Source organism: Podarcis muralis, chromosome 13 (assembly GCF_964188315.1).
Source record: "Podarcis muralis chromosome 13, rPodMur119.hap1.1, whole genome shotgun sequence".
In the NCBI taxonomy this organism is placed as follows: Eukaryota; Metazoa; Chordata; class Lepidosauria; order Squamata; family Lacertidae; genus Podarcis; species Podarcis muralis.
In genome coordinates, this window is record NC_135667.1 from 6,134,361 (window position 1) to 6,155,834 (window position 21,474).

Below are 21,474 nucleotides of genomic sequence, written 5' to 3' on the forward strand. Positions count from 1 at the left end.
CCTCTCTCCTCCCCCACCTCCTCGTTCCTGATTGGCTGCTTCTCTACGAGGCCGCGGTTCCCAGAATGACCGCCAGGGGCCGCTGTGCGGCTCATTTTGAGCGGCGGCGGTGTGGAAACCGCGCGTCTCCAAGGTTTCCACGGAACGCCAGCGGCTGTGACGAACGCGCCGGGGTGACGTCAGGCGCATCGCCATAGAAACGCGCCGGAAGTGCGGCGGGACATAAAAAAAACCGAAATGCCCGGGGTTAGCGGCAGAAGGAGGAGAACCGAGCGAGCGCCGGAGCTGCGAAGCGGCTCAAGGTCCCGCAAAAGCGGAGAGGGAAGAGTTAAAAGGGCGCATGCGCAGCCGGAAGTGAGGCCGCCGGAAGCCCGGCCGAGGGCTAACGGTTGCCAAGGGCAACGAAGAAGGGTATGACGCTTGGTTATTGGTTTATTTATTGCGCTTCTGTCGCGCTTTTCAGCCGCACAGGGAGCTGAAGGGGGCCGGGACGGTTCTTCTGCCCCCGCTCACCCCACAAGAAACCCCGCGAGGTGGGCTGGGCCGAGGGGAAGGTGGCAGGAATTATGCCTGGCATGGAGGGCGGTGGAGTTGGAAGGTACCCTCAAAGGTCATCTAGCCCAACCCCCTGAGATGCAGGAACCTGCCAAGGAAGGAGACCCCACCGCCTCCCGAGGGAGCCCGTTCCACTGTTTAATGGCTCTTCACTTTCAGGAAGGCGGAGAAAACGAAGGTCCTCCTTCACAGTTAACCTGCGGAACTCTCTCCCTCAGGAGGCAGCGATGGGTCAGATTAAATCAAATAAAGAAGGAATATTCGGTGTTACGTTGGAGGGGGGTGCCAGGAAACCTGGAATTACGTTCACATGTAGTGGGGGGCGTAAATACGTACAATTTTTCTGGCAAAAGGTGTTTAAGGAGATCACACACCAACTTTCACACCGACTTGGCCTGGGCCTACTGCTGTTTGTAGATCTCTCTGAATCAAAGCTGTTGGTCGCTGTACTGCTTCCAGACCTTGAATCTCCCTTCCTAGAGAAATTAGATTGGCTCCCTCCTTGTTGTCTCTCTGCCATTGGCCTTTTTATTCCGTCAGGCCTTTGGAAACTGACTTTTTAAGGCAAGGGCAGGTGCTGCAATGGTTTTCTTGTTGTTACAATCAGTATTTTTAATTGATTTCTTTATATTGTTTTCATTCCATTAGTGTTTAATTAATTGTTAATGGCTAACTTTTCTATGTTTTTTGCTTTTTCTGTTTTGCCTGCTCTTTTGTATTTTTATCTGTAAGCCGTCTTGAGTCTCAATCTGAGAAAAAGGCAGGGTATAAATACTAATACTAATAATAACAGGAATCACGGGATTAAAGCTGGCCGAAAGTCCAGAGGTAGCGTTATTATCGATTTACGATGGGGTGGAAGGTTTGCAAGCTAGGAAGGACTTGCTCGCAAATTTATTGACAGCTGCACAAATTGTGATAGCTAGGTTAATCTGCGGAACTCGCTCCCTCAGGAGGCAGCGATGGGCGCCAAGCCGGGTGGCTTGAGAATGAGGTGGGGCAAATCGATGGCTTCCAATGGCTACTAGCCACTTTGCCTCTGCTCAGTCTCCACAGTCCGGGGCAGCTTCCTGACACCAGTTGCTGGAAAGCTCAGGAGGGAGAGAGGGGCTCTTGGGCTCTGGGTCCTGTTTCTTGGTTTCCCACAGGATGCTGGACTAGAGGGGCCTCCGGCCTGATCCAGCTTCAGGGCTCTTCTTCTTACGTTCCTACGCCACCCAGGGAGCTTCACGGGCGAAGTGGAGATTTGAACCCTGGTCTCGCAGGTCTTATCAGTCTGACACTGAACCCTACTACACTGTGGTGGTGGTGGGAGCTGCCTTCATTGGAGGAAGGGGCACACAAAATGGAGGTGTGGTGGACAATGGAGTGGGGGCCTTGGGGAGCAGCTGGCGAATTAAGTTGGTGGGGTAAGAGTAGCCAAGTGGATGGAGCCTTATTCTGTGGAAAGCGTGGGGTCGGAAGGGGAGATGGGGCTGCTGCCTGAGTGCAGAGGAGGCTAGGAAGCTGTGGGTGTAAGAAGCTAGGCCAGGAATAGTCTTTCTGAGTCCTGGTTGTGGCATTTTTTCATTTACAGTGGTACCTCGGGTTACATACGCTTCAGGTTACAGGCTCCGCTAACCCAGAAATAGTACCTCGGGTTAAAAACTTTGCTTCAGGATGAGAACAGGAATTGCGCGGTGGCAGCAGAGGGAGGCCCCATTAGCTAAAGTGGTGCTTCAGGTTAAGAACAGTTTCAGGTTATGAACAGACTTCCGGAACAAATTAAATACTTAACCCGAGGTACCACTGTATTGCATTTCTATCTCAGCTTTTCCTCCAAGGGGCTCAAGCTGGAGTACATTGCTCTCCCCACCTCTTCCTAATTTAATCCCCACAACAACCTTGTGAGGTGGGTTTGGCTGAGAGGCAGCAAGTGGTGTCCAAGGTCAACCCATAAGATTCATGGCCGAGTAGGGATTTGAACCCTGGTCCGGCACTCCATCCGCTACACCACACTGTCTCTCGCAGTTGCCAACCTCCCACTGTCACTAACTTATTCTTTTCCTTCCATCCTTCTGCTTTTTCTCCCCTCAGGCGATGGCAGCCATGGAGGAGGAGGAGGCAGAAGCAATAGGAGGGGCGGCCCCTGATCCCTGCGTCGCGCTGCGGCTCGTGGCCGCTGCAGCCTGGCACGTGGTGCAGAAGCAGCAGGTCCACGACTTCCCCCGCGTCCTGGCGCTGCTGGCGGCCGTGAAGGAGGCGGCACCTGACTTGGTGCACTTCCGGCACTATGCCAAGCTGCGGTTGGGCCTGCAGGCAAAGGTGGGTCTCAGGTGAACGTTTTTCATGTGTGCAGATGTCATGCCGTGGCATTGGTGGGGTGAGGGGAGTTAAAAACGAAATAACCACTTTTCCGTTTCCGGCCGTCACCGCGAGAAGAAGGATTCTGCACTGGATCTGCAATGGATGATATTGCTCAATTGCTTGAGTTTCCTTATCAAAAGGAACAGGCAAATATATAGCACGGAACCAAACGACCTCAAAGCCCGCAACTCTTTCCGCTACAATGGACTGATTCATCGCAAGACTGTTGGGGTGGAACCTGCAGCTGATGGGAAGGGCATTGTTGTGGTCCTCAAGAAGCGTACAGGCCAGCGGAAGCCAGCCACCTCTTACGAGAAGATCACCATCAACTAAAATGCCCGTGCCACTCTTAGCAGCCTCCGCCACATCATCCGCAAGAACAACTACCGCAAAGACCTGCGCACGGCTGCTCTGCGTCGTGCCAGTGCAATTCTGCGCAGCCAGAAGCCGGTGGTGGTGAAGAAGAAGCGAACTCGGGCTACAAAGGCTACATAAAACAGTTGTCAGATTATCCAATAAAGGATTAGAACCAGGGGGGAAAAAACCGAAATAACCAGAATGTTTTTTCTTTTATCTACCACTTGACTTGGGTTGAGACGCTTCAAAGCAGTTCACAAAAAGAATAAAACAATAAAATTATCAGTAAAAAACCCAGCTTAAAGCACATGTCAACATTATAAATATCTGGGTAGGCTGGCCTAAACAAAGAAGAGTCAAGTGAAGGCGCCAGCCTAAGGTCCATATGTCTCAGTAGCCGGGTCAGTCTTTGCTGGTTTTCACTTATTATTACCAAATGGTTCTTTGATCCTTTCCTCCTATGCCTGTCCCACAAGTTCTCCCAGGTCACCATAGAGGAGATCAGCTCCCTTGACTTTCCTTTTTTTCCTCTTGCATCAGGTGATCATGAACATGCTTCAGGAGCAGCAGCCAAACGGGAAGATATACGACGCTCTAGATACGTTCTTTCCAGAGGGGGAGACTCAGCCCCACACCAAAGCTGTGAGTGTCTGCATATATGTTCAGCAGAAACAGACTGCCATCCCACTGTGCGTCCTTCCCTGCCATGCTCCTTCTAGGCTGCTCACCTTTCGTTAAGGATCAGCCATCCCTGCAATTGGTCCCTTTTCTCGCCCTGATCTGTCCACAGTGATCCATGTGACAGTCACCTCCAGGCTTGACTACTGTAATTTGCTCTACGCGGGGCTGCCCTTGAAGCTGTCCTATAAACTCCAGCGGGTGCAGAATGCTGCAGCGAGGCTCCTCACGGGGTCCCTGCCATGGGAGCATATCCACCCAGTGCTTTTCCAGCTGCACTGGCTCCCGGTGGAGTACAGGGTCACATTTAAGGTACTGGTTTTGACCTTTAAAGCCCTTCACGGCCTAGGACCCTCGTACCTACGGGACCGCTTCTCCCGGTATGCCCCACGGAGGACCTTAAGGTCCATAAATAGCAACACCCTAGAGGTCCCGGGCCCTAAGGAAGTCAGATTAGCCTCAACCAGAGCCAGGGCCTTTTCAGCCCTGGCTCCGGCCTGGTGGAACGCTCTGTCTCATGAGACAGAGATCTGATTTCTTTCCGCAGGGCTTGTAAGACAGAGTTGTTCCGCCTGGCCTTTGGATTGGAATCAACTTGATCCCCTCTCCCTATTTCCTTTTTCCTTCTGTGATGGAACTCCTATTTGGGGACTTCCCTGGAATTTTTCCTGGCCCACGTGGGACCAGTCTGGATAGTTGGCCTTGGTGAAGATTTGATGTTTTCATCCCCAAAAAGTTTATTATTTGAGTTTCTATTGAAATGAGGCTGCATTTTAATGTTGTATTTTAATCTTGTTTTTAAGTTGTATCTTAATCAATTGTTTTATATCTGGGGTTAGCCGCCCTGAGCCCGGTCTTGGCTGGGGAGGGCAGGGTATAAATAAAATTTATTATTATTATTATTATTTATTATTATTACTGTGGCCATCTTTTTCTTTCACCCCCAGACGCCTCAGGACTTGGAGATGGTGCGGGTGGCTCAGGAGAACTTCCGGGATCTGGTGTTTGGGTTGCTGAGTGACCGCAGGGAGAGGGAGAAGTATGTGCAGGTAAGGCTGGGGGACGAAGTTGAGAGGAAAGTCGGGCTGGGGGCTTCCAGGTGGAAAAATCAAAATTGGAAACAGAACTGTTAGATCCCAAAACTAAGACTTTGTCAAAGATGTATAACTTGCTGTTGAAATGGAATACTCAGGATGAAACGCTGAAATCTGCTATGATTAAATGGGCACAAGATGTTGGACATAACATTATGATGGCTGACTGGGAACAGTTATGGACCACAGGTATGAAGTTCACGGCATGTAATGCCTTAAGAGAGAATATTATGAAAATGATATACAGGTGGTACATGACACCAGGACACCAGTCAAGCTTGCAAAAATCTATCATTTGCCCGATAATAAGTGTTGGAAATGTAAAGAAACTGAAGGTACATTCTTTCACCTTTGGTGGACGTGCCCAAGGATTAAGGCTTTCTGGGAGATGATCTATAATGAAATGAAAAAGGTATTTAAATATACCTTCCTGAAGAAACCAGAGGCCTTTCTCCTGGGCATGGTCGGCCAATTGGTGCCAAAGAAGGATAGAACCTTCTTTATGTATACCACAACAGCAGCAAGAATACTTAACGCAAAGTATTGGAAGACACAAGATCTACCCACCCTGGAAGAATGAAGGGAGGGTTAACAAAGATGATGGTGATGACAGAATGGGACATGCTTTGCATACAGAACATCCTACATTTGATCGGGGCATCTTCAGTTAAGTTGAGAGATCGCGGGAAAATATTTTTTCTACCCAAGAGCCGCTTCAGGGATAAGCCCACCAGATCTTTGTGGTCTCCCAACTCCCATCAGCCCCAGCTACATGGTCAAATATCAGGGATACTGATCCTAGTGCCACGACTTCCGCAGGGCCCCACGGGCGCCCCACCCGGTAACAGAAAATGCTGGGGCAGGTGGAGGCAAATGGACAGTCTCATAGAAGGTCAGATCCCTATTCTGAGGATGGGTGTTGGAATCGATCCTCGGTTGGAGGTAGTTGCAAACGTCCTTGGATTTTTCCCCTTTTAGGAGCACCTGGAAAAGGATTACGGAGAAGCCTTTATGCAGGTGGTCGAAGAGCTCTTTCACGATTACCTGTGGCAACTGGAGAAAACCCTTCCTGAGCCCCATTTGCAGCAGGTACCAGGCAGCAGTAGCAGTAGTAGCAGTGGGGCATGGGCTGGAACCAAGCGGTGGAAGGGGCCCCGTGGCTCCAGGGTAGGGCACAGGCTTTATGGGCAGGCCTTGGCCCTCACTTTTGCCTCCCCTCTCCCCAGCTGCTGGACGCCGCCTGCCTCCAAGGGCCAAGCGGGACTCCCCAGCCGGACTCTAGCATCCTCTCGTGCTACCTCTCCGCCATGGGGCACCAGACCGCAGGTAGGTAACGAAGGCATTTGGCTTGCTTGGCCTTCCTTCCCTGTGCGTCCTTTGTTTGCAACCTCTTACCCTTCTTCCAGGACTACCTATGCACCCACCTTCTCCCCGCCTGTCAAGCACCCTAGTTCACAGTGAGGAGGAGGGGGAACATAGGACACTTGAGCCCTCCCAGGCGCACACATACAGGAGTAGTTCACCCTGCGCCCAGGAACAGTAAGTGTCTCCCTGTTCTCCTCCTCGTTTCCCCGATTCCCCTGCCCCTAAGCAGCTTGTTACCATATTTTTCGCTCTATAGGACGCACTTTTTCTCCTTCAAAAATGAAGGGGAAATGTGTGTGCGTCCTATGGAGCGAAGACGCCATAGCCCTGCGACCCTCTCCCAGCTGGAGAAGTGACGCGTGACTATGGCAGCAGCCTCTCCGCTGCTCCCTGACCTGCTCTTTGGGGCTGGTGGTGGGCTTCCCCCCGCCAGCCCCAAAGAGCAGGTCGAAAGGAACCTGAAGCCTGGAGAGCGAGAGGGGTCGGTGCGCACCGACCCCTCTCGCTCTCCAGGCTTCCAAGGTAGCCGCCTGAAGGCACCTTAAACGGCACCTTGTTTTAGAGCGGGAAAACAAGAGGGGGAAAATTCTCCCACTCTCTGCGCAGCACCTCCTGCCGCTTCACTGAAGGGGCGCTGGGCAGAGAGCGGAAGAATTTTTTCCCCTTGTTCTCCCCCCTCTAAAACAAGGTGCGTCCTATTGTCCGGTGCGTCCTATGGTGCGAAAAATACGGTATATCTTCTTCTTTTCTCTCCCTCCTTTAGGGATTCCCCCAGACGTCGATTGGGCAACCAGGGAATGGGTAGGTAATCCTGCTTCTATGAATCTCTCCCCACTATGTGGGCAAGTACAATTCTGGGAATTGAATGTATTCCCCCCCCCCCAATAGTTTACTCCAGCCTCCCTGCCTTGGTAACCTTACATTGGGCTATACTTCCCATCAGCCCCAGCCAGGGATTGTCATAATCCAAAAGCAGCTGGAGGCCAGCAGCTGAAGAAAAACCATATGAAGACTCACTGGGGGGGGGGGGGGTCCAGCATTTGGATTTTTTGCAGAACAAATGTGCAGATTTTACAGTAGAAAGCAGGGTTGGCCAACCAGGTTTTGAGGGCTGGCTGTTTTCCCTCCTCCGTGAGATGCCTGTCCCCTGCTCCCCAAATCACCCCGCATTTTCCCGTTCTGTGTTTCAGTCTCCTGTTTCTGGGAACATCTCTCAAGGAAGGGAGTGTATCAGGAGCAGACAGGGTGGAGGGGCTGTGGCATGGCGTAGGTTTGGAATGACCAGGGTTAGAGGAACTCAGCAGGGACCTCACGTTTCCCCACTACCACCACCACCCCTGCTAACTGCAGGGCCCTGACCTAATGGGCCTGCCCCCAATTTCCAAAGGAGGGTAGAAAAATCCTGAGATGACATTCTCCTTGCATGGACCTGGGGAGAAGACGCAGCCCTGGCTATGCAGGGGAGCAGTGAAGGATGTGCCGAGTACCCACAACCCCTTCCGTTCTCTTTCTAGAAGAAGTTGAGGATATTGTCCTGGATTCAAGCAGTGACGGATGCAGTTCCCCTTTCGTCAAGGTGAGGAGCGAGATACTCAGCATGCCATGGGGGGGGGCGTGGTTTGAGAGTGCAGGAGGTCAGGCCAGGGCCTTGGCTGGTGAGTGTTGCAGGAACAGCTGTGGGGCTTTTCTGAAGCCTTTGGCTCAGACCCATAATCCCCCCATCCCCGCCTGGAGCAGCCAGCTGGGGCTGGCGGGAGTTGTAGTCCAAAACCGAGGGCCCTCAGTTGCGAAAGGCTGCCGTGCTGTAACTGTAAGCAAGCTCAAGCAGGTGCAACTGAAACAGCAGCATCTTGCTTCCCTGTCAGATTTTAGATTGCAAGCTCCTCAGGGCAGGGACCTAGCGCTCTGCAAAGTACCGTGTGCACTGATATTTAAATAAGGCTGAAGGAGATGGGCTGAGTGTGTCCCTTCTTGAGCTTGAAGAGGAGGTGTGCCGGTACGATTTGAAGGGGCTCAGCCAGCCAAGGCCTCTTCTCCCTTTCTCCTCCAACAGGGAGACTACCAGTGCACCAGGCACAACACCCTCATCCCCACGTTGCAGCAGTACCTTAGCAACACCCAGGAATCAGTGAGTGGCTGCCCACCCCCTCCCTTGCCTAGGAAGGTGTTCTTTGCCACACCTGAACCTCTTTCTCTCCTCCTTCCCTTCCTCCAGGTGCGCTAGGTCTTCAGCCGCAGTGACATCCCATCTAACATGACATCCGCCCCGTTGGTCTCCTCTTCCAAACATGCCCGCACAAATCGACATTTTCAGAGCTTTATTTTTGGTTTCGGCAAAGTTTCTGGCGCTGTTCCACTGTTGTCTTTCCCAACCCGTCTTTGGCCTGGCCCACGGAAACCGCCTCCCCTGCTCCCTTTCGAGTTTGGTCTCGGGAAGGAAAGACGCAAATTGTGCAGCGCAGAAGCGGGACTGGCGTACAAATACTGGAATAAAATAATTACACAGACGCACGTCTCCTTTCTACACACAAGAGGAGGGCGGTCTGCCTATACTGGACTGAGCGAGGAATGCAGTGGAGGGGAGTAAGGAGTGCCAGCCTGGCGTCGGGCGCGAGGTGGATCTGGTCAGCGCCAGGCCTGGTGCTTGTAAACCCGCCAGCGCTCCACCTGTGCAAATACTCCCACTGGAGTGGCCCAGGAGCGGCCGCTGTCTCGTGGGGCGGAGGTCAGGGTTGGCTGGCCTCGCCGAAGATGGGGTTGGCTTGCTGGGTGACCCGGATGAAGGTGGTCCTGCGGCTGAGCTCCTTCAGCTTGGCAGCTCCCACGTACGTGCAGGTGGAGCGGATGCCGCCCATGATGTCCCGCAAGGTGTGCTCCACGTCGCCCTTGAATGGCACTTGCACCACCTTCCCCTCAGATGCCCTGCAGGGGGAGGAGGGAGATATTAGCAGCCGGGCAGGGGCTGACCAGCTCCCCCTCCTTGTACATTTAGCATGTATTACTGGAGTTGCAGAGAAGCTCTAGGCCACGGGTGTCAAACACAAGGTCCGCGGGCCGAATCCGGCCCGCCAGACCTCATCATGTGGCCCGTGTAGCTGCCGCCGGCCGCCAGCCTTCACCTTTTATTCTTTTTTTTTTCTTTTTTTTTTTTTTTTTTTTTGGACACAAGAAAGCCGCCTCTTCAGCGCATGTGCGGCAGCCTACAAGCCAGAGAACGTCTGCCCTCTAGCGGCGCCGGCCGTTCTACACAGGAAACCTCCACTTTACATGCATTCAGGAAACCTCCACTTGTTTTTATATTGAGCGCATTTGAATATCTACTTGCCATTATTTTATATTGAGCGCATTTGAATATCTACTTGCCATTATTTTATATTGAGCGCATTTGAATATCTACTTGCCATTATTTTATATTGAGTGCATTTGAATATCTACTTGCCATTATTCTGACTATGTTTCTGCTTTCAGAGCTAGTTATTACTTACATTATTACAAAAAACAGTAATAATTGAATGCAGTGACAATAATTTATGATAATTTTTTATGTCCACACATAGTCCTACAGATACAACCGTCCCTTTGAGGTTAACCAAACTGCTGATGCGGCCCCCGATGAATTTGAGTTTGGCACCCCTGCTCTAGGCCCTGGCCTCACCCAGCCGTTTGGGCGGAACCATCCCTCCCTCTCTTCCCAGGCTTGACATTCAAGCTGAGAGTTGAGCGTGCCCCTAAATCCTCCTTTGCTTGAACCTTCCAACACCATAATCCTCACTAGAAATAAAGGAGAGTTTGTGTGGCTAGAGCGGCAAAGAGGCATCTTGCCCCATCATTCCACTTCCTGCATTTCATTCTTTGATTCTGTGAGGAGCAACTCCCTTCATCTCTTGCTATTGGCCATGCCTGCTGTGGCTGATGGGAGCTGCCAGAGTTTTCCCACTCATGCATCACAGCAAGGATGCTTCTGGGTTAAAAATGCCACGGCAACTTGAGCCATGATCACAAGACTCCTTGCCTTCCTAATAATAATAATAATAATAATAATAATAATAATAATAATAATTTATTATTTGTACCCCGCCCATCTGGCTGGGTTTCCCCAGCCACTCTGGGCGGCTTCCAACAAAGATGAAAAATAAACTAAAATGTCACATATTAAAAACTTCCCTGAAGAGGGCTGCCTTAAGATGTCTTCTGAATGTCAGGTAGTTGTTTATCGCTTTGACATCTGGTGGGAGGGCGTTCCACAGGGCGGGCGCCACTACCGAGAAGGCCCTCTGCCTGGTTCCCTGTAACTTGGCCTCTCGTAGTGAGGGAACCACCAGAAGACTCTCGGAACTGTACCTCAGTGTCCGGGCAGAACGATGGGGGAGGAGACACTCCTTCAGATATACTGGACCAAGGCTTTTCCACCTGATGACTGCCTCCCTAGACCTTGTGAGGTCTCCTCCCAGCCTGGCTGACCCTTCCCTTTCCATCACAAAAGCTGTCCTGTGCTCTGTTACTGACATGCCCTTGCCTGGCTCTTAGCGATCAGATTTCCACCCAAGAGACTACAGTTGTGCTTTTGTTCCCTCTACAGTCCTGCCTTGGTTCTTGAACAGAATGCATTCCGGGAGTCGGACTCCCAGAACCGTTCGAAAACCAAGGTGTGGCTTCCAGTTGGCTGCGGGAGCGTCCTTCAGCCAGTCGGAAGCCGCGCCAGATGTTTGGCTTCCAAAAATAGTTCGAAAACTGGAACACTCCCAGGTTTCGATCGGGAGCCGATTTGTTCGGGAACTGAGGCGTTTGAGATCCAAGGTATGACTGTACTTCAGATGCTCAGGCATGAGGGTTGGTACTTACGTAGCCCAAACAGCAACACCTGCATGCAAGCAAGAGGTATTAGCAGACTCTCCCTGGCATAAATAGGAAAAATCTGGAGTGGGAAAATGTTCCACAGCTCACCACCATTGTGTGGGCCACAGCTACCAATGAGGACTGAATGTGCTTGGCGGCTGCGGAACATTGGCTGATTTTTATTTCAGGAAATTTATATCCCGCGTGATCATAAACAAAAAACGGTGGTTTACAAAACGAATAAAGTCATTGGTAAAAAAAGCTATTCAAAACATTCAAAAGCTAACGAAAATCAACAATACAAACATTAAAACTCATGTCAATGGTCTGCATACCCTGCGAGGCTTGCCTAAACAAAAATGTGTTCAGCAGGTGAGAAAAAGAGTACAGCGGAGGCAGCTGCCTGCTGTTCAAGAGGCAGGGAGTTCCAAAGATCCATTTCCTACCTACGCAGGTGTTAACGTGGTACCCGTAGCAGTGCCGGTTCTGCCGACAGAAGTGGTTGAGTGGGCGTAACGCTTTTTTGTGTTTTAATATTCTGTTGGCAGCCGCCAAGAGTGGCTGGGGCAACCCAGTCAGATGGCTGGCGTCTAAGGAATACCGTATTTTTCACTCCATAAGACCCAGGCTTCCCCCGCAAGCCCCGGGAGCGGAGGAAAGGCTGCGCGCAACCTCGCCGCCGCTCCCAGACCTGTTCTGGGGTCTGGAGATGCTCGGGCTTCCCCCGCTCCAGCCCCGCAACTAAAAAGGAAGCCACGACAGTGAGCAGGATCCATCCCGCTCGCTGACTTGGCTTCTGCCAAAGCCGCGCACAGCCTCTCCTGGCTGGAGAGGTTGCACGCAGCTAAAGAGGAAGCCAAGACAGCGAGCTGTGCCATAGCCGTGCGCAGCCCCTCCGGCCTGTCCGCTGCTCTCTGGGGCTGGGGGGGAAATAAGATTTTTTTCCCCTTGATTTCCCCCCCTAAAAACTAGGGGCGCCTTATGGTCTGGTGCACCTTATGGAGCGAAAAATACGGTAAATTATTATCTTATTGCCCTAGAATCGGAGTGCTTTGCTCTGCAACATTTTACACAGAGTAGTGAACGTGAACTGGGTAACAGAAGGGGGAAAGGAGCGAGCACAAACTCTTATTTCTTCCACCGTACCTGTATTCTGCCACGCCCCCGGCGTACTTCTTCATGGCTACCTCTGAGCTCATGCCGTAAAAGAGCTTGTACTGCTTGCCTTCCTTCTCAATGAGCTCCCCGCCGGATTCAGTGTGCCCTGCCAGCATCCCTCCCAGCATGACGAAGTCCGCTCCGGCACCTGCACCCACAACGGAATCGGGAGGCGTGTGAGACAGGCGGCATTAGCTGCGGGACCCTGAGAACCTCTCGGGGTTCTGCCGCCACCCTGACAGATGGACCCAGGGAAGTTGGAAGAATGGGAGTTTTAATTTTTACCAAAAGCCTTTGCAACGTCTCCTGGGCAGCTGCAGCCTCCGTCCTGCAGGAGAGAGGGCGGAAAGACAATCTCGGCATTCCTCGTTCAGTCTCCCTACGGCTGCCATCCTAAGCGCCTGCCTTCTCTTCGCAAAAGGCTTGGGCAAGCCTCATGGCTAGAAAGCCTCTGCTTAGAGATCGGAACCAGCGGCGCAGCTGTCCGAGAGTTCTTAAACCGGATCAAACCCTCTGCAGCGGTCAGGGCTGCCCTCCCAAGACCCCCTGCAAAACCGCGGCCAATTGAGGGGGCAGGGAAATGGGACGCTCGCCGTAGGGGCAGGAAAATGTGGGGTTTGCTTGGATGCTTTTTCATGGCACTGGGAAGGGGGAAAGTTTGATCCCAGGACAAATGTTTTCTTTTTGAAACAGGCCCTACAGGTGCTGCTAAGACTCCAGCTCCTTCAGCCCCCGCCAATACAGCCACAGGCAGGAATGATGGGAATAGTAGAATTGGGCAGAGCTCCAAAGGGGCTCCGGCATAGTTAAGGCTCCTGCCATCGCTTTGCCTACTGGACCTGGCAAGGGAGGAGACGGGCGTCTCACCGAGATAATGTGTCCATTGAGGCCATGGGCGGCGTCGGCACATTCCATGACAGCGCTGAGCTGGGGGTAGCCGACCCCCGTCTTCTTCCGCGTGGTACAAACCGAGCCTGGGAGGAGGAGACAAGGCAAGTGGTTTATATATATAATCTGTATTAACTTTTCTGTTTTGCAGTTTAAAATGCTCGTTTTACGTCCTTAAGATACCAATGACTTCCCTTCTTCTCTTTCCATGGTTCCCTTTACAGATCATAAATCGCTGCATATTTTGCAAAAACTATACCAATCAGTATTCCATTATTGCTTCCATCAAAACTTATTTACACTATTGAATTTATCTTCATGCTGCCAACGTTTTCAGATGCACACAGTTATTTAACATGTATTCAATAAACGTTTTCCAATCTTCTCTAAACGTATGTTCTTGTTCTCTGCGCATATTCTGTCAGCTTAAGTTGTCATTCTTCTTTAGTTGGGACCTCGCTCGTTTTCCATTTTGGGGCTAACAAAACACGGGCCACAGTTGTAGCATACAAAAATAACATTTTTTGACACCTGGGAATTTCAGTCTAAATTATCCCCAACAGAAAGGACTCGGGGGGGGGGGATTTTTTTCCAATTTATTATGGATCATTTCCCAATACACTTTTACCCTTTGCAAGTGGTTTAACGTAGTCAGCCTGCCCTTTCAGAGGGACGGAGAGGGTTGGAGCAGGACAGGACTTGAAAGACCTCCTGTCTTCCCTCGATTGAGATTCGACATGTGCCCCCACTCCCAGGACAGACGGCCACCCAGGCTGGTATCTTTAACAAAGAGCACAATTTAAAAGGAATGGTTGAGGCAGTTGGGTGTGTTTAGTCTGGAAAAGAGGAGACTGGGGAGAGAGATGATGGATATCTTCAAATATATCAAGGGCTGTCACATGGAAGATGGGGCAAGCTTGTTTTCTCCCACTCTGGAGGGCAGAACCCAAACCAATGGCACAGGAGGGGGCAATCCTGATAAAGATTTAGCTAGTGAGGTCAGAAAGATTCTCCACACCTGCCCTAAAGGACCACTTCTGCCTATCAACCTATCCAAACTTAAGAGCAAAATCAATGAATAAATAAGGGTCCCTTCAGTTTAACACAAGACTCCTGCCATAACCCCAAGAGGGATGGAACCCCAAAGTTCACCCATCCTTCTGTACTTACCTGGGCCAATCCCCACTTTGATTATATCAGCTCCTGATAAAATGAGCTCTTCCACCATCTCCCCTGTCACCACATTCCCAGCCTGGTGAAGAGAAAAAATAGTCTGACTTGTAGGAACAAAAAGCCTAGCTTGGGTGAAACATGCAATGGTGGGATATAGGGGTGAAATTCTGAAGGCTCCAAGACAAAGGCTACAGCATGGTGGGGAAATAATGTGAGGGATGTGGAAAAAATAGAGGGGCGTGGTGAGAAAACATATACAGCCTACAGTGGTACCTCGGGTTACATACGTTTCAGGTTAGAGACTCCACTAACCCAGAAATAGTACCTCTGGTTAAGAACTTTGCTTCAGGATGAGAACAGAAATTGGGCAGCCGCAGCACGGTAGCAGCGGGAGGCCCCATTAGCTAAAGGGGTCTTCAGGTTAAGAACAGTTTCAGGTTAAGAATGGACCTCCGGAACGAATTAAATACGTAACCGGAGGTACCACTGTAGTCCTATACAGTGGTACCTCGGGTTACAGACGCTTCAGGTTACAGACTCGGCTAACCCAGAAATAGTACCTCAGGTTAAGAACTTTGCTTCTGGGTGAGAACAGAAATCATGCTCCGGCGGCAGGAGGCCCCATTAGCTAAAGTGGTACCTCAGGTTAAGAACAGTTTCGGGTTAAGAACGGACCTCCAGAATGAATTAATCCTTAACCCGAGGTACCACTGTACGTTCTGGTAACCTCCCGTCTTGACTACTTCAATACACTCTACTTAGGGATACCCTTGAAGACTGTCCAGACATGGTAGAAATATCGGGAGTAAAATAAGGAAGAGCCTTGCAGGATTGGGCTGAAGGCCCATCAAGTTCCTATGGTGGCAAAGTGGATGCTGCAAAGGGAAGCCCAAGAAAGATGAAACGTACAATGATGGTGTGATCCGGAAACCGCTTGCGCACGTCCTTCAGGAACTGGACAAAGTGCTCCGAGTATCCGTTGGCCACGTCCAGGCAGATGTAGCGCACCTGCGGCACCGTCTCCAGGATCTGCTCCAGCTGCTCAAAGTCGGAGGGGCCAGTGCCTGAACTGGCTGCCACGTTCTGGGGAGAAGCACCAGGGCAGATTGTAAAGAACTAGGCAGGGAGGAGACGGGATTGCCCTATTCCCCAGGGCAAGGTGGCGTTGTGGGTTAAACCACAGAGCCTAGGACTTGCTGATCAGAAGGTCGGCGGTTCGAATCCCCGCGACAGGGTGAGCTCCCATTGCTCGGTCCCTGCTCCTGCCAACCTAGCAGTTCGAATGCACGTCAAAATGCAAGTAGATAAATAGGTACCACTCCGGCGGGAAGGTAAACGGCGTTTCCGTGCGCTGCTCTGGTTCGCCAGAAGCGGCTTAGTCATGCTGGCCACATGACCCGGAAACTGTACGGCCGGCTGTACGTCGACCAATAAAGCGAGGTGAGCGCCGCAACCCCAGAGTTGGCCACGACTGGACCTAATGGTCAGGGGTCCCTTTACCTTTAGGCAGGGAGGAGACGGGATTGCCCTATTCCCCAGGGCAATTTGAGACGTGAGGGCGATTCAATGGATGACCCAGGAGAGGAGCTAATGTCAAGTAGCCTGAAGCCCAAGCGAGGGTGACCACATTGACTCACCAGCAGGCATTCTGGGTTCTCTGCCGCAAACGCCTTCCACTGGTCCAGACTGTAGTGTTTGTGGATAGTGGTGAAGAGAGAGAACTGGGAAGAGAGATGGTGGGGAAACAGACAATGAGAAAAGCGAGGAAACAGCCCTAGGGCAGGCATCCTTCTACTCTGGGTGTCCTGGTGTTACTGAGACTGCAACTCCCATCATCCAGTCAGCTTGGGCCGATGGTCAGGGGAGTCCAGCATCTTCTGGAGGGCACCCAAGGCTGAAAAACATTGCCCTGCAGGTACCACCAAATGGGGATCAGGTATTACCTTTCCCGTCTCCCCTCTATCCACCTTTACTGCTGATCAGGTATACTCCAATAAGGAACCAGGTGAACCTGTGATTTCCCCGTGAACCACCCTGAGATATTCCAAGGAAAGGCGCTATACAAAATAAATAAATAAATAACCAGTGATCCCGAAGCTGACCACCTTGCCAGGGCTAGCAGGGAGCAGCGCCTCTGCCGAAGCGGGAAGCCCTTGCAGCACCCAGGTGACCAGGCCGCCTCGACAGCCACCGTACCTTGCAAAGGACCTTGGCCATCTCAAAGGTGCCCACCGTGTCCATGTTGGCAGCAATGATGGGGATCCCTGTGTACGTCTGCTTGGAGTTGCGGAATATGAAGGACCTCATGAGATCCACCTGGGAGGGAGGGAAACCAGGATAAAAGGTATAAGGCTGCAAGAGCGATGTGGCCTGGGAGTCACTGCTCCTAACTTCTGAGGTGTCACATGAAGATAGAAACTAGTGTCTCCCAGTTTGGAGCAGCAGGAGGGGGACCTGTTTCTCCCATCTTCTGTTGTGCCTTAAACCAAACGTCCTGTAGTACTCGCCCATCAGGAAGCAATCTGATAAATCGATGACTCAGCCAAGGCTTTACCTGCGGAAAGTGTTGTCCCTGATATCCCCAGTCCTCAGGATGGAGGACCGGGATGCAAATATCAGGTCCAAGCTAAGCATGAAGCATGAGGATGTTGATTAGAGGTCTTGGGGCCGAAACAATCTCAACCTATTCTCAAACTTTAAATGGGTAAGAAGCCCGGCTCGCTGGCGTGGAGCCGGGCAAGGTGGAATGCGAGCCGCCTAGTGGGCCACTTTGGGTAAGCAGAGTGGCGCAGTGGAAGCGTGCTTGGCCCATAACCTTGTTGTTGGGATACTGCCAGGGAGACAAAGTCCATCATGGCCCCACGTCGCCTCCGGACGTCCATCGATCTCCCGTAGACACGCAGTATCAGCAATTAGCGACACGAGCTCCAGAAATAGCTTGCCACATTCCAGAGCTGATGCACGCTCTTATCAACAGATAATGCACAGCAAAAGATGCACGCAGGAGAGCATTATTTAAGTTTATTCAGCGTTGGGCAGAACAAAGAAAAAACATGACCGCCTGCTTCAGTGTTCAGGCACCGAGAGAGAAACGAAAGCAATAGAAAACATAAACTTCCTGTGAACAGGAAGTACGCAGACTCACAAAGCCTGCTCCCTTTTAAGGTGGAACGGAAATATCCTAACATCGGGTGCCGATGTTTTTCATTCAAAAAGGTTACTAGCCCTCATAGCTTCAAAGCAAACATCTGTAACGTGACCCTGTGACAGGGAAGTGCCCCTAAGCCTGTTCCAGGCAGCAATTACAGCAAGTCCAGCCAGTGAGGGAAGGGCTTCAAATATCAGATTGGTCTCCATTTAAATGTTCTGGCTCCGTTCTGTGTCCCACACTTATGTCTCAGCAAACTGTAACATACAGGAAGGCATCGAAGCAGCATTCTCACCTCACTGCGAGACTTGAGTGTGCTCCGTTTCGGCCTCAAGAGGACATCCTTGAAGTCTAACTTAATGTCATTGTCGATGTGTGGCATCTTCGACCCCTTGGAAGGAAAGCAAAAAGGTCACACTCTGGGACACCAGGCAGAAAATCCTAGCCTATTCTACCTGAGCACAACTGTATAACAAACTCTTATCGGTCGTGTTGCCTGTTTTCTTTCAAAGCCAATTTTGTCCATATTGAAACTGAAAATGAAAAGACTTTCCTATAGCAACCAGCAGTGGTTTTTGGCATTAAAATACAAGTTATCTTACAGGCCGTGACTTGCGTTGCTTCCACGAACCACGGCTTGCTAACACTAACAGCCATTCACGACCTCTGCTTCTGCCTCAGTTTCTCGCAATGATTCCACGCATGCCACTCTGTGAAAAAACACTAGGCACATTGTATCTCTGTTCTCTACATCATCTCTGAGCCTCTGGTCACCAGTTGTTTGTCAAACTACAGTTCCATCTCCACCACCTCTTAGACCCTACCTCTTGGACTTCCAATAGCATTAACGATTAAGACACCCCACGACAGACTTCAGATCTGCCACAGCACCTGCCACATTAAAACCTCAACCATTGTCTCCCTCTATGGGCTTGTCACCAGTCTTCAAGGCCTAGGCGAACCTCATCCTGAGCTGTGGCATCCAAACCTACCAGCAGCTCTTATCGCCAAGGGAAGCGGAGACGATTACAGGCTTTTGCAAAGACTTTGCACCTCTTATCTTTCATTATCGCGCTGGTTCCAGGAACACCACCCCACATCCTAATGCTATAAATTGTCAGCAAGTTTTAATAATAATAATAATAATAATAGTAAATTTTATTTATACTCCGCCCTCCCCAGCCAAGGCCGGGCTCAGGGCGGCTAACAACCAATAATAAAAACAAGTTGAATGAAATACAACTTAAAAACAAGATTAAAATACAACATTAAAACATTAAAATGCAGCATCACAGGTGGAGAAAGGGGGGAAAAAAGAGGGGGAGGGAATCAAATTGACTCCAAGCCAAAGGCCAGGCGGAACAACTCTGTCTTACAGGCCCTGCGGAAAGAAATCAGATCCTGCAGGGCCCTGGTCTCATGAGACAGAGCGTTTCACCAAGCCGGAGCCAGTGTTGAAAAAGCCCTGGCTCTGGTTGAAGCTAATTTAACTTCCTTAGGGCCCGGGACCTCTAGGGTGTTGCTATTTATGGACCTTAAGGTCCTCCACGCGGCATACCGGGAGAGGCAGTCCCGTAGGTACGAGGGTCCTAGGCCATGAAGGGCTTTAAAGGTCAAAAGCAGCACCTTAAATCTGACCCTGTACTCCACCGGGAGCCAGTGCAGCTTGAAAAGCACTGGGTGAATATGCTCCCATGGCAGAGACCTCGTGAGGAGCCTTGCTACAGCATTCTGCACCCGCTGGAGTTTCTGGGACAGGTTCAAGGGCAGCCCCGCGTAGAGCGAATTACAGTAGTCAAGCCTGGAGGTGACCGTCACATGGATCACTGTGGCCAGGTCGGGGTGGGAAAGGTAAGGAACCAACTGTTTGATGCGGCGAAGGTGGAAAAATGTTGCCTTGGCTGTTGCTGTAACCTGCGCCTCCATGGAAAGGGAGGTGTCAAGGATTACACCCAAACACTTAACGGAAGGCAATGGCACTAATTGGGCCCCCGCAAGAGAAGGGAGTTGGTCCCTCATCCCCATGCCATCCCGACCTAGCCATAGGACCTCTGTCGTCCAAGGATTTAGTTTCAATCGGCTCCCACGAAACCATCCAGCCACAGCTTCCAAGCATCTGGTCAGTGTGTTCGGGGCCGAGGCGGTGTGGCGGTGTGGCCATCCATCAGCAGATAGAGCTGAGTGTCCTCAGCATATTGGTGACAACCCTGCCCAAAGCTCCGGATAATCTGGGCAAGGGGATGTTAAAAAGCATCGGGGAGAGGATTGCACCCTGCAGCACTCCACACACCAAGGGGTGGTGCGACGACATCTCCCTCCCTAGTGCCACCCTCTGTCCCCGACCAGAGATAAAAGATCACAGCCATTTACGGGCTATGCCCTGTATCCCCACGTCGGCGAGGCGGTGGTCCAGAAGATCATGATCGACCATGTCAAAGGCTGCTGACAAATCTAAAAGGATCAGCGGTCCTGACCCGCCACGATCCACTTGTCTACGGAGATCATCTGTTAGGGCAACCAGAGCCTTCTCTGTCCCGAAACCAGGACGGAACCTGGACTGAAATGGATCTAAAGCCGATGTTTCCTCCAGAAACCTACCCAGCTCTTCAGCAACCGCTCTCTCAATTACCTTACCCAGGTATGGAAGATTTGAAACTGGGCGGTAATTGGATAGGTCTAAAGGACCTAATGAAGTTTTCTTTAAGAATGGGCGCACCACTGCTTCCTTCACTTCCCCTGTAAAGGTAAAAGTACCCCTGCCCGTACGGGCCAGTCTTGACAGACTCTAGGGTTGTGCGCCCATCTCACTCTATAGGCCGGGGGGCAGCGCTGTCCGGAGACACATCCGGGTCACGTGGTCAGCGTGACATCGCTGCTCTGGCGAGCCAGAGCCGCACACGGAAACGCCGTTTACCTTCCCGCTAGTAAGCGGTCCCTATTTATCTACTTGCACCCGGAGGTGCTTTCGAACCGCTAGGTTGGCAGGCGCTGGGACCGAGCAACAGGAGCGCACCCCGCCGCGGGGATTCGAACCGCCGACCTTTCGATCGGCAAGTCCTAGGCGCTGTCACTTCCCCCGTACCAAGGGACAAATTGATAATTTCAACCAGGGGGGTCCACGCGACATCTGGACACGCCCTAATCAGCCAAGGGGGCGCATAAAGATGTTTAAAAGCATCAGGGAGAGTTTTGAAAGGGACGCACTTCCAGGGAATCGTCCGTATGACTGACCCCAGCATTTGAGCACGCCTGGGGGGCGGCCGACTCTCTCGAAACCAGTGGGGCGCCTCTGCCAGCATCCTGGGACAGGGGCGCAGATGACACAGAGCCATCAAACCCACCACCTGGCCCCTCCCCCACCAATGCACTGCCATGTTAGCAGGACTCATGCTAACTCCGCCTCGCTGCCCCGGACCCCAACCCCGCTCAGAGCGAAGGGGGCGCGGCTCACATCACGAATGTGGGGTTTGTTTTGGGGGGACAAGTGCGAGGGGCCGGGTTGAGCCCTACTTCCGGTTCACCCTTGGGCGCCCCCCACCACCACCGCGCGCACTTCCGGTTGCGGCTACCCGAGCTCAGAAGGCAGGAGTCAGCGCGAGGCTCTTTTCCACAACGGCGCGGTTCCACCCGGCTTCTCGCCACTCTACCACGCCCCCTTCCTCCTTCTGGACCTCATTGGCGCACTGCCTTGTGGACCTTGTAGTTTTCTCCCTCACTGCCTATAACGGCGCGTAGCGCTCGCCGGACTGCAACTCCCACAAACCAACGCGCCTGGAACCGCCCTCGGGAAACGTTTGCCTCCACCTGCGTGCGTGCGCGCGACGGCGAATCTAGCGCGAGCCAATCAAGAGCGGGGAAAAGACGGCTACACCCAGC

The 21,474-nt window shown here is 51.8% G+C and overlaps 2 protein-coding genes and 1 pseudogene across 12 annotated transcripts; 2 read left to right on the forward strand and 1 right to left on the reverse strand.

The window, feature by feature from the left end:
- Positions 1-159: 159 nt before the first annotated feature.
- Positions 160-8,902, forward strand: TINF2 (TERF1 interacting nuclear factor 2). Of its 9 annotated transcripts, none has more exons than XM_028703368.2 (11): positions 163-411; positions 2,632-2,859; positions 3,799-3,900; positions 4,884-4,985; positions 6,009-6,119; positions 6,257-6,356; positions 6,437-6,569; positions 7,159-7,196; positions 7,913-7,971; positions 8,449-8,523; positions 8,611-8,902. In XM_028703368.2, exons 1-11 carry the CDS (start codon positions 238-240, stop codon positions 8,617-8,619), a joined length of 1,131 nt encoding a protein of 376 aa, XP_028559201.2. In that variant the 5' UTR covers positions 163-237; the 3' UTR covers positions 8,620-8,902. The 9 variants fall into 9 exon arrangements, with proteins under 9 accessions (XP_028559205.2, XP_028559204.2, XP_028559210.2 ...); XM_028703367.2 differs by having other exon boundaries at positions 168-411; positions 7,910-7,971; XM_028703372.2 differs by lacking the exon at positions 6,437-6,569 and having other exon boundaries at positions 160-411.
- Positions 2,894-3,434, forward strand: LOC114590011 (large ribosomal subunit protein eL28 pseudogene; annotated as a pseudogene).
- GMPR2 (guanosine monophosphate reductase 2) lies at positions 8,699-21,323 on the reverse strand. 3 transcript variants are annotated; one of them, XM_028703379.2, is made up of 10 exons: positions 21,168-21,323; positions 17,894-17,989; positions 16,647-16,766; positions 16,088-16,171; positions 15,360-15,533; positions 14,448-14,529; positions 13,257-13,363; positions 12,675-12,717; positions 12,378-12,537; positions 8,699-9,317 (listed from the first exon to the last, which is right to left on the reverse strand). In XM_028703379.2, the coding sequence occupies exons 2-10, from the start codon at positions 17,978-17,980 to the stop codon at positions 9,122-9,124; spliced, it is 1,053 nt and encodes a 350-aa protein (XP_028559212.1). In that variant the 5' UTR covers positions 17,981-17,989; positions 21,168-21,323; the 3' UTR covers positions 8,699-9,121. The 3 variants fall into 3 exon arrangements, with proteins under 3 accessions (XP_028559212.1, XP_028559213.1, XP_028559214.1); XM_028703380.2 differs by lacking the exon at positions 21,168-21,323 and adding an exon at positions 21,050-21,127; XM_028703381.2 differs by lacking the exon at positions 21,168-21,323 and adding an exon at positions 20,830-20,981.
- Between the last annotated feature and the right edge of the window lie 151 nt (positions 21,324-21,474).